This window comes from Peromyscus californicus, unplaced genomic scaffold (assembly GCF_007827085.1).
Source record: "Peromyscus californicus insignis strain IS unplaced genomic scaffold, ASM782708v3 Scaffold_16__1_contigs__length_79575227, whole genome shotgun sequence".
NCBI lineage: Eukaryota > Metazoa > Chordata > Mammalia > Rodentia > Cricetidae > Peromyscus > Peromyscus californicus.
This window is the reverse complement of record NW_026294458.1, coordinates 40080868-40092982: the sequence shown is the minus strand read 5'-3', so window position 1 is coordinate 40092982 and position 12115 is coordinate 40080868. Positions and strand designations below refer to the sequence as shown.

Genomic DNA, 12115 nt, shown 5'->3' with positions numbered 1-12115 from the left:
GTCCAAAACCTGATGCTGGAGTTAAACCAAGGGTCTAGAACATGCTGATGCATGTTCTTTACCAGTGAGCCACATCCTTGGCATCAAGTTTTAACTCATGTACTTTATGTAAATGTATATTTTCTGATTTTTCTTAATGGGATATATGCATTTAGGTTGATGAATTAACATGTATAAATCTGTTTGAAAGAACTGTAGTTCTAGGGTTCTGCATTTGGATTTTCCGTGAAGGAGACCATGGGAGACATTTTACTGTCTAAGCTGTTTCCTTCTCTCTCCCCAGTAAGATGGCAGGTGGTGACTGATACAAAGATTTGATTTAAGGTTAAAACTTGGAGTCTTTAAATTATGTTAAGCAAATGAGCACTACCAACTTAATAACTTTATGCTTCATTATAATTGTCATTCTTGCAGAATTTTCTTCGGTTTAAGTATTAATATAAATAACAATAGGATATTAATATAGCAATAACTGAACATTTACAAAAGAAAGTGTAAGGCCAGTGAGATGGCTGAGCACATACAGATACCTGTTGCCACGGCTGACTCCCTGAGTTTGATCCCAGGACCCACATGGTGGAAGGAGAGACCCAACTGCCACGAATTGTCCTCTGCCCTCTGCTTACACTCCATGACACATACAAGTCTGTGAACACACAGCAAATACTAAGAGAGAATTTCTGAAGAGTCTGGGTAGAAAGTAAGCCATTGTGGGTTTACTGTCTCATCATTTCAGTATTTTCAGTAATTGGAAAAAGCATTTTAAAAATAACACTTGAATAACTTGAATATCTGACTGTTCCTACACAAGGCGGTTAGAGGAGAACTGTTTAATTTCCCTTCGGCTATTTTAAGGAAAATTGTTCTATTGGGAACTATCATCTGTTCATGAATCATCCTTCTATGAGACCACTGAGTTGGCCTCTTGGGCAGTTTAAATTTGTTTTCCCCAGAATCTTAATTTTTCTTTTACTTGTATCTTTGGTGGTCCATGTCCAGGTGTATTTGTTTTGAAAGTGCAATTCAGTTAGCAATTTGAATGAATCAAGTTTATTTCTGAGCTCAGCAAGTTAATTTTTGTCCAAACTATTTCTGTAGATGTATCTTATTTCTGATAAAAATATCAATATACTACCTTTAAAAAATAGTCCAAACAAATCAGTGTAAATAAAAAAAACTCCATTGGATTTCATTACACTTGTGGGAATTTAAAGAAATGTCACAGAAATCTTTATTATTCTTGTTCATACAAACTTTTCACTGTAGGGTAAGGAGCTTAGTCAGTAAAATGTTTGCCTTGCAAGCATGAGAACCTGAGTTTAATCCCAGAAACTTAGCTTGGAAACAGCTTGTCGTTTCTGCCACCTTCCAAAGAGCTCCACACTGGGAATAAGCTTTACCACCTGCTTCTCTGGGGGACGTTCCAGGTCTAAACTCTTGATACCTCCTATCAAGTTTGATAGCTTACAGGATAATTTTGCATTAGAAATGTTTCAACTAGCTGGAGCAATTAAGAGCACTGGCTGCTCTTCCAGAGGATCCAGGTTCAATTCCCAGCACCCATGTGGCAGCTCACAACTGTCTGAAACTTCAATTCTAGGGGATCTGACATCCTTATACAGACATACATGCAGGCAAAACCAATAATAATAATAATAATAATAAAGTAAAAACAAAATTTTTACTTTTAAATCAATAAAATTTTAAGTACAGGTTAACCTAACTTGTAATTCTAAGAGGATCTGTCATACTAAACTCAATTAGTGTTTGCTTGCTTGCTTGCTTTGAGGAGGCTTGATTTAAAAGTGAGTTCCAGGAAAGGCACAAAGCTACACAGAGAAACCCTGTCTCGAAAAACCAAAAAAAAAAAAAAAAAAGTAAATAAGTCTATTTAAATGAAGATTCGCCCCCCCCCCCCCCCAGATTAAGACTCTTGAAAAACAGAAGATTGAGTGTTTTCATGGTAGATGAAGAAAGAACACTTCTAGTCTTTTTGGTAGTGGGTAGTTCTCCTACAAAGGAAACAATTTCCCATAACTATGTAGTACTTTACGGAAATATTTTAATTTATGCAAAAGAAGTAGAATCTTGGTATGGACTAGAACAGAGGCAGCAGTGATGGAAACAGAGAGGGAAAACTGAGAAACCTGCAGCTTCCAAAGGAGCCTCCAGCCTTCCTGCTGGGTTCTCGGTGCAGTAAACGTGTACATATCACCCACTGTAGACAGGGATTGTTTGAAAGGATTTGTTTGAAAGACAGGGAGCTTTGAAAGGAGAGGGATAGCTTGTTAATTTTCACAGTAATTCTGAAGGGCAGAATCCTCAGACACCGAAGCATCTAACCACTGGATTAAATAGGAGCATTGAAATTGTTTAACTTGGCTGGACATAATGCCTTTTCACCCACATAATTTATCTTCTTTCATTTTTCTTATAATAGTTGTCCTGAAGCTATGGGTGGTCTGTGAAGGGCAAAACTATTTTGTTTGAATAGTTAAAACTCTTTGGTTCCTTCTTAGTGATGTTTCTTTCCTTAACTTGTTTGAATACAGGCATGTGAGCAGCAGCGACCGAGTGGGCAAGCCTTACCGTGGAGTAAAGCCCGTGTTCAGCATTGGGGATGAAGAGGAGTACGACACAGGTTGAGTGATACACTAATGTGCAGGCTCGTTTACACATCCCCGGGTGGCAGTCATCCTGGGACTGGAACACAGACGCTTCACAGAACAAACTACTGTAGCAAGAAGTTGAGGGCGGTGGCTCTCACCCTTCCTTATACTCTGGCCCTTTAATACAGTGACCCCAACCATACAATTGTTTTCATTACTACTTCATAACTGCAATTTTGGTACTGCTATGAAATGTAATGTAATGCTTTGTTTTTAGAATTCTTGAATTGTGCCTACTAAAAATCTAAGCAGAAGTTTTGCATAGGTCTCCACTAACCGGAGTCTTCAGCTAAGAGGCAGTTTGTGGCAGTTGTATTTAACCCTTTGTACACCCACCCCTCCTCCTGGAGCCTGAGATCTGGGGGACTGGAGGAAGTTGCAAAGGTCCTACAAGGCCACTAGATGGCACTGTGGTGCCAGGAAGAGTTACCTCACCTAGGATTGTCTTTGTGTTTAAAAATTCAGTTTATCAATTTTACTTATAATTCCACAGCCTCAATTATGTGATTAAGTAACCATGGTTAATGTGTACATTGAGTTAGAAAAAGCTATGTTAATGTGTACAAAAATGAGGGAAAGACTCCTAAATGCCATTGTCCTTTCCACTTAGTAATACCTGATGTTTACCCCATCTTATCTGTTTATTCTCTTCATCATGTATAATCACCTGCTTGCCTAGTTTAGGATTCAACTCTAGTAGTTTCCTGATTTCTGTCAGTTTTAAATGACTACATTTTTATACATATATCAAGATGAACTTTGAAAGTATATCTGGAGAGTTAACTCTTAGCAGTAGGATTGCTAAAGAGAAACATATTTGATATTTCTGTAACTGTCACAGAATTGACCACTAGAAAACTTGCATTGAAGTACGCGTATTTCTAGTTATTTCTTTGTCCTTTCGTGGTCCCTCTGTTGCCATCTTCCTGTTGCTATGCATTTGGTCCTTCGGATTGTCTCAGCTTCCTTCATGAGCCAGAGTGGAGGCGAGTGGACGAGTAGATTGTGGTCTAACACTTCCCTGCACACACACGTATTTATGATATGGAAACCAGGACCACATGTGCCAGTGTGCATACATGCAGCAGTCTTAGGAGAATAGGAAAGGCACAGGAGAATGGATGTAATTACATTGCCTCCCTCATGGGAACTGCAAAACACTCCCACATTATTAAGACGAACAAATTGATGACAGAAAAGACACATGTAGAACTGTTCTCACAGAGGTGGTCAGTATTTGTCAGTAAAGGGACTCTGATTAAGGAGTGATACCATGAGGGCTTTACTACTACTTAAGCTGGAATATTGACATATGACATTTTCTTTTGCATCGTCTGTATTTTGAACTAGTTATTTAAAAGCAGAGGGAAAGGACTGGGGAGATAACCCAGTCAGTAAAGTGCTTGGACCTGAGTTCAGTCCCCTCTGCCACTTAAGGAAGTTACTGTGGTGGCTTAGTTAGGGTTTCCGGTGCTGGCATGAAATGGCATGATCAAAGCAACTTGGAGGGAAGGGTTTGTTTCATGTTGCCGCTCTCAGGTCATCTCCATCACTGAGGGCAGGAACTCAAGGACAGAACCTGGAGGCAGGACCTGAAGCAGAAGCCAGGGAGGAGTGCTGCTTACTGGCTTGTTTTTCATGGTTTACTCTGCCTGCTTTCTTATAGCACCCAGATCCACCAGCCCAGGGCTGACACTGCATATAGTGATCGGGCCTTCTCACATCAATCATCAATAAGAAAACTCACCACACACTTGCTTAGACCCGTCTACTGGGGCATTTTCTCAGTTGCGGTTTTCTCTTTCAGAATTACTGTTAAGTTGTCATAAAACTAGTTACCACAGTGGCCCATGCTGGTAATCCCAGCAGCCAGAATGCAGACATATGGTCCCGGAATTTGTCCACTGGCTGGCCAGCCAGCCTGGTCTGCTTACTGAGCGCCAGGCCAGTGAAAACCCTATCTCCAAAAGAAAGGTGGTTTGTGGGAGCCTGTTTTCAGGTTCCTCATGGCTTTACCCAGCATGTCCGCATAGAGGATGATTAGGACCACGGGCCTGAGTGCGGGTGTCTGAGATGGTCTGCACTTGGCTGTGCTGGGGGCGGGGGAGATCTTTTGCTCCACCCCTTGGTGTCTCTATAAATACCCTGGGGCAGAGACAGTCGGGGCCCGTTTGGAAAAGGTTCCAGGCCCTCTCGAGGCTATCCTTTATTTTCTATCTGTTTATCTCCGTAATATAAATCCTTCTATCTAATATTTCCTGCTGCTCACACTCAAAACTCTGGGGAGCTGTGGGGTTGGTGGGTAAACGCCCCATAGTGGTTGTGCCAGGCATGGTGGCACCTGAGTTTAATCCCAGCACTTGGGAGGAAGAGGCAGGCAGACCTCTGAGTTCAAGACCAGCCTAGTCTACAGAGAGAGTTCCAGGACAGCCAGAGATACCCAGAGAAACTCTATCTCGAGAATATAAGTAAAGGAAAAAAAAAAAAAGAAAGGAAAGAAAAAAGAAAGGTGATTGTGAAGGGGAAGGGAGAGGTCAGATGGGTTGGCAGGTAAAGATGTTTGCTACCAAGCATGGTAACTTAAGTTCAGGACCCACAGAATGGAAGGATAGACCTGATTCCTAAAAAAGAATCTCTGCACCTACACCTAGCACCCACACCCACATACATGTACAAAATGAACCAGGTTGGAGAGATGGCTCAGCAGTTAAGAGCACTTGCCGCTTTTCCAGGGGGCCTGAGCCTGTTTCCCAATACCATGTCAAGTGGCTCACAACTGCTTGTTCTCTCCTGTCCTCTACAGGCATCCCCACACATGGCATACACTGACACACACGTGCACATAAATAAAACTAACAGATAGTTTAACGATAAGGAAATAAATATAAAAATTCAAAAATTTAGAAAGTAGTTGGCTTCTGAAGATTGACACCAGAGGTTATCCTCTGACCTCCACAGGTGCTTGCACACACGTGCACTCACAGGAACACACACACAAGTACAAAGGGAGAAGCATTTAAAACTATTAACCCTAGGAACCTGTAATTCCTTTTTCTTACATTAGAAAAGCAAAATTAGAATGTTGTGGGTTTTTTTTCATGAAAAATATTTTCCTTATGTAATGTAGGTTGAATTTAGTGTTATTTTCTATTTAAAATCAGAAACTGGCAAAGGAGAGCATGGCCTCCTTTGCCTCAAGAGAGATGCTTATTGCTGACAGGGTAGAACCACAGTTGTGTTGCACTTATCAAAACTCTTCAATATGTACCCAAGTCTGACTGGACTTCTTACCGTAAAGTTGTTGTTGCGTAATATAGCCAGTAGGATTAGATGGCTTTTTTTTCCCTCTTTTTCTCATGAGTTCAACACACACTGAAAAAAGTCAGGTTGCTTAGAAACGTGTTTGAGTTGCTGATGCCCTGTTTAATGCTTTTCTTTCTTCCTAGATGAAATTGACAGTTCTTCAATGTCGGATGATGACAGAAAGGAAGTGGTAAACATTCAGACCTGGATAAACAAGCCAGACACCAAGCATCATTTTCCCTGTAAAGAAGTCAAAGAAAGTGGACATATGTTTCCCAGGTACTTTTGAAAATGTCTTTAGAAGTAAATTCAAATTGGGTGAAGTTAATATAAAAGTAATTGCAAGGGACTTTTATTCAAGTGCAAAATGACAGAATTTCCTACTGTCAACTTGTCTTAAGTGTCTCAGTTTTTTAAAGTTCTTAAGTAATTTGTGTTTTGAAAATTCTGAGACAAAACATTGAGTGAGTATATTGAACTCCTTGATATGCCTCTCCTGGACATGCCAGCTTTTGGTATCCCTTCAGGTCCCCATAAACGTAGCACAGACTCAGGTCATTCAGAAGCAGCTTATACATGTGCTACTTCCCCCTAAATGCTTCAGCATAGATATCCCAAGAATAAGAGCATTTTTTGACATAACTCCAATGTCATTACTTCACCTGAATGTTATTAAATTAATATTGCCCAACACTGAGACCCTGGAATTTTCAGTATTCCCAAGTTAACTTGGGTAATCTCTCCTTTCTCTTCTGGGTCCATACTGCATTGTCTGTCAATGCTCATCTCGTCCAGTGTATGGCTGAACTTTACCTCTCTCCCACAAACTGTTCTCTTCAGGAGTCTAGGCCAGCTATCTTGTAAAATGTTTCATATTCTAGGCACGGCTGATAATTTATCTTATTGTTGTCTTAAAAGTTATGAGCTAAGATATAAAAGTTTGGGGGTTTTCTGTTGTTGTTGTTTAATCTATGCCCATTTTGCCTTCAGGATTTAGTTGCAAAATATTATAAAATATGTAAGGAAACCCAACAATTGCTTAGTGGTCTTCGATATTGACCATGGTGTATAGGCAGAGAATACTTTGAGTGTAGAGAATCCTGTTAAAACTTTTGAGAATGGCAGGATAGTACATTGGAGTTAAAAATTATTTATATATTATACTGGACTTCTTACTATAAAACTCTTAAATAGTTGTGGTATTATCTGTTAACAAAACAATTTTGCATAAAATTAAAGAAAAATATGTAGCTTGTTTATAGAGTAGCTTCATAGCTAACTCAAAAGTCATGTCTTTTAAAGTTGAATTTTCTCATACTAGAGCTGTTGAAGTAACATGTCTGCTTTGAATCCCATTCATTTAAACTTCTTTCTTTCAAGTCACCTGCTGGTAACTGCAACACATATGTACTGCTTACGGGAGATTCTTTCTCGGAAAGGACTGGCTTACATCCAGTCTCGACAAGCACTAAATTCTGTAGTTAAAATTACGTCCAAAAAAAAACATCCTGAGCTGATTACCTTCAAGTATGGAAACAGCAGTGCTTCTGGGATAGAAATCTTGGCTATTGAAAGGTAAGATGTTTTTATATTGTCTGAATGAATGCAAATCATTAGCCAGTTGCTTCTTGATTTGGGTGAGTGGGTGTTGGAATAGGACCATGAAGCACTCCCTCCAGTGACGGTGCCTTTGCCACCCTCTTCCTGATGCTTGGTCATAGGTGCCTTCAACACTGATGCGTGAGTTCAGAAAGGCTGTAGCAAATTTCATAAACTTCTTGACACCGGATCATCAGGAACAATCTAGAGGTTAGGAGAGATGGCTAAGCAGATAAAGGCACTTGTCGCCAAGCCTCACAACCCGAGTTCAGTCCCTGGGATCCATGTGGGAGTAGGAGACCCAACTCTCCTGACCTCCACTGCACACTCTGTGAGCACCGGCCACACCAAATCAGTGTCACATCAAACAAAGCAGTAAGACATGCTGCGACAGTAGAGACCCTGCTCTGTGCTTGAGGCCTCGAGGTCAGTTCCCAGCACCCTCTTCTGCTCTCTGTGTACACAGACCTACACAGATTCACACATGCATGTGTGCATGCCTGCCCATGTGTGTATACACACATGCACATACACAAGTGAACTTTTTTTAGGAAAAGAATTATACAAGTGCTATACTAAATGCTGACTTTTCAGTGAACTAAATTTGTCTTAGAATGCTAAATTTGTATTTTATTTTCCATCATCAAAACGTCGTAAGTGGAGGGTGGTTTGAATCTGTTTTAGACAACTTAATGTTTTGCTTAAGGTCAAACTAGCAAGTACCAGAGTTGTCATTGTCTTTGGAATTGGATGCTGAAACAAAATTATAACTGTAGCCGATTGAATTACATCTGTACTAGACAGCATGTGTCCTAGGGCTTCTATTGCTGTGAAGAGACACCATGACCATGGCAACTATTATAAGGAAAACATTTAATTGGGTAGCTTATAGTTTCAGAGGTTTAGTTCATTATGATCATGGCAGGACATGGCAGCGTGCAGGCAGAAATGGTGCTAGAGAAGGAGCTGGGAGTTCTACATCATGATCCTCAGGCAACAGGGAGTAAACTGTGGCACTGGGAGTAGCTTGAGCATAGGAGTCCTCAAAGCCCACCCCCATAGTGACACACTTCTCCAACAAGGTCTCACCTCCCAACAGTGCCACTCTCTTTGGGGACCGTTTTCTTTCAAACCGCCACAGCAAGTATAATCTTTTACCTGTGTTTTATTTGGATATTATACATACTTACTGGTAGTTCAGAGAGTCTTAGCTGTGTGTTATATGAAAAGTCCCATCACTTTGACTTTTAGATTTTCAAGTAATGTTTTGATTGTCTGTTGGGGTAAGTTTGTGGGAGTACACAGGAGGGCATTTCTGCTAGCTTCATTGGTCAAGGAAAGTTTCTAGTTAGAGGCGACATCTCAGTAGAACCCTGAAGGGGAAGTGCTGTATTAATACGCATCTGTATTTTTTTCTCCCATAGGTATTTGATTCCAAATGCAGGAGATGCTACCAGAGCCATAAAACAGCAGATCATGAAAGTGTTGGATGCTTTGGAAAGTTAATGTAAAAGAAAATTATTTAAGTGAAATTATGGCAACCAAGAGAAACATGAAAATATATTTCCTGACTCAATACTAACCAGAGACCTTTCATTTGCTCATGAGGGTGCCTGAGTAGAGGGTCTAAGTGCAAATTATTGTAATCAATCTCGGGATGGGTACACTTTTTTTAAAAATTTCTTTTGCATCTTTGGTTTTATAAAATGATTTATTATAAAGGCCAGTTATTAAATGACTTTGAAGTAACTGGCCTTGTGCCCTATGGACCAAGGGCACAGAATGCAGTTCTGTTTTGAAGAGCTGTTTTAAGGGATATGCATCATTTTCAGGTTTTAAAACAACTGTACACATACATATTTGCAATGTCTTCACTGAAATTTAGAGATAGATTTAGTTGAAGAGAGTTAATTGCTACATTGAGTTTTGCTGCCATGAGCAATATCAGAAAATTGAAAGTATAGATTAATAATTAGCTCACTGTTTCTGTTCTTAAAAAGACTGAAGTCTGTTTAATGGAATGAATGGAGAGTGTAGCCAACTCAAAACCGAGCCCTAGTGAAGCCCTGAAGCATCAGCTTCATTCCTCTTCACTCCAGGAGGTGGTTAGTTGTCCACTAACTGCCTCAGAGATTCCAGGCTCCATCCCAGTGGTTGCTAAGGAGCGGTTAACAGCATTAGAAGTAAGTAAGCATGTTAAGGTTCAGATTAGCATTTGGGGGACAGAATGGTATCTTTAAAATGTCATTGGTCTTTATTCCATGGATCATTTGGTCTAGGATATTTCAGAGTGTTTTGACTGCTCTGATTTATCCTTCTTGAGATGATCACCTGGGACCACACTAATGTCCAGTTTTAAAAAAGACAGATAATCAGAGAGCCATAGAAATTTCAGTGTTTTTATATCACTTTCTAAAACTGTTCTTTTGGTTTTGTCTTCTCAGTAACAATGTCAGTAGCTGAAACTGTTTTCACTCTGACAAAACGGAGCAGTCTGCTTTATTTTGCAGCTTGCTCAGGTTAATTTCTGTGGCCCAGATGAGTCACATGTGATGAGAGATCCAGAAACATCTTTTGGACCATGGGATGATTTTCATAAAATCTGTTTGAAAAATAGGAACTATAACCTGCCATGTCATAAAACGTAATAGATTTTCTGTAAGGGGTTGGCTGATAGAAATATCTAGATGTACCCCACTAGTAGCCAGTTGTTTTAATTTGCTTAATGGAAATCAAGTGAATAAAAGATAACACAATTAAAAGAACCTTATTCTGATATCTAAATAAAAACAATTTATTTGAGTGGTTGAAGACATTTGCATGAAATTGCACCTGTGCAGTACTTGATATTTATAACTCTTTCCCCAAACTATTGTATTGCATTTTTCCATTTTCTTGACACCCTCTTTGAAATGTCCTCAAGTCTCATTTTTCAACCATCTCAGCTATGGGACTTTTTTCATAATATTAATGTAAAGATGTTTGTGTTACTGTTTATAAATTACAATTGTAAATAAACTGATAAAGTTTGCTCAAAACTTCTGTTCTCAAGGCTGTCCTTTTTTTATTTGTATTTTATCTGCAGAGTAAACATTTCTACTATATTCCTATTTCTGTTCATGCACCTTAGGTAGCTTAAAACTAATGACACCTTATGGGTGCTGGGGTGCTCATAGTCCCAGCTATTCAAGAATAATATTGAGGCAGGAGGATGATGAGCTCAGGAAGTAATGGTCCTGTGACCCTACCCTCCTCTTTTTACTAGGACAGGTCAATAGATCTAAAGGGACTCTGGCCAACTTGAGCGTGGAAGGCATGGTTCCGGCAGGCCTTGCCCTTCTCCCCTATTCCTGCTTTGCTAAAAACCGTTAGATTACATTCCTAAAGCTGGCCACTAAGGTCTTTCTTCTTATTTGGCTACTTCCTCCTCCTGAGGCTGACTACCAAGGTCCAGCTATCAAAGTACTGAAGTCAAGCAGTCACAAGCCCCCTGGCTCACCTCATTAACATGCCAATTAAAATTAAACACCTCATCTTAACGCAGGGTTTCCCCTGAACCTTTATAAACTGCCATCACCTCTGGACCACATCTGTCTCCTCTCTATCCAGAGGCAGTCCTTTGTCCCTCTGGGGCACATACCCCTCCCCCTTCTCCCTTGTTCTCTTCCCCATCTCCCTTGTCCTCTGTCTCCAGTGTTGGTCTCTTATTCCCTGCCCTCTGTCCCTCTGGGGAAAATGAATCTCCTTTGTGCTGAGAACTTGGCCTTGGGGGTCTTAAGCGGATACTTTTCCTTTCAAGATCCATTTCCCTAGACCTGGCATTCTCTCTAACAGTTGCTGTGGCTACCAGGCCAATGCCGTTTCTAGTATAAGATGGAGATGGGGGTGAATATGTTATACCTGGATGAAATAAAGTCATACTGCAGCACTCACTCACACACACCTTTAGGCTCGTATATTCTTTCTTTACCCTCTTCCACAATGTCCCCAGGTTCTTAGATGATTCTGCCATCCCTTTGAGCTACCACGTGGGTGCTGGGAACCAAACCCAGGTCCTCTACAGGAGCAGTAAGTGCTCTCAACACTGAGCCATCTCTCCAGCCCCTGCTTTGACCTTTTTAAACTGTTGTTTCTGGCTCTCTGCCTCTCTCCCCACCCCCCAGATGCTACACCCCAAAGTTTGTAAAGGTTCAACCCCCCCACCCCCATGCTCTTTTGGCTAAGTTTTCTTTTGGGGGATTTGATCTCCAGGCATTTGGTTTCGGTCTTGTCCCAGCTCGCCAGTCCCCTTGCTTCCAGGCTCTGCAAATGTGACGAGGTACCTACGCGCTTTCACCCCAGCCACTGCAAAAGTTAGAAAGCAGTGTAGCTGGGGGGTGTGGTACATGACTCAGTTCCTGCATTCGGGAATCAAGGCCGGCCTCGGCTACATAATAAATTAAAAGGCAGCGTGGGTTACATGAGACCCCGTCTGAAAACCAGAAAAGCCCCCAAACGAATCAAAACAGCGAATTAAGTAATAAACACAAACGTCAAGTCTTAGA

The 12115-nt window shown here is 40.7% G+C and overlaps 1 protein-coding gene across 3 annotated transcripts in view; it reads left to right on the top strand.

Moving 5' to 3' along the window:
* Tbc1d23 (TBC1 domain family member 23) overlaps window positions 1–10609 on the top strand; it is a 58982-nt gene extending 48373 nt beyond the window's left edge. For all 3 annotated transcript variants that reach the window (XM_052740916.1, XM_052740915.1, XM_052740917.1), the window contains 4 exons: window positions 2553–2641; window positions 6116–6251; window positions 7353–7547; window positions 8996–10609. In XM_052740916.1, coding sequence (XP_052596876.1) covers window positions 2553–2641; window positions 6116–6251; window positions 7353–7547; window positions 8996–9077 — 502 coding nt within the window. In that variant the 3' untranslated portion in view covers window positions 9078–10609. The remainder of the gene's footprint in view (window positions 1–2552; window positions 2642–6115; window positions 6252–7352; window positions 7548–8995) is intronic.
* Window positions 10610–12115: the final 1506 nt, after the last annotated feature.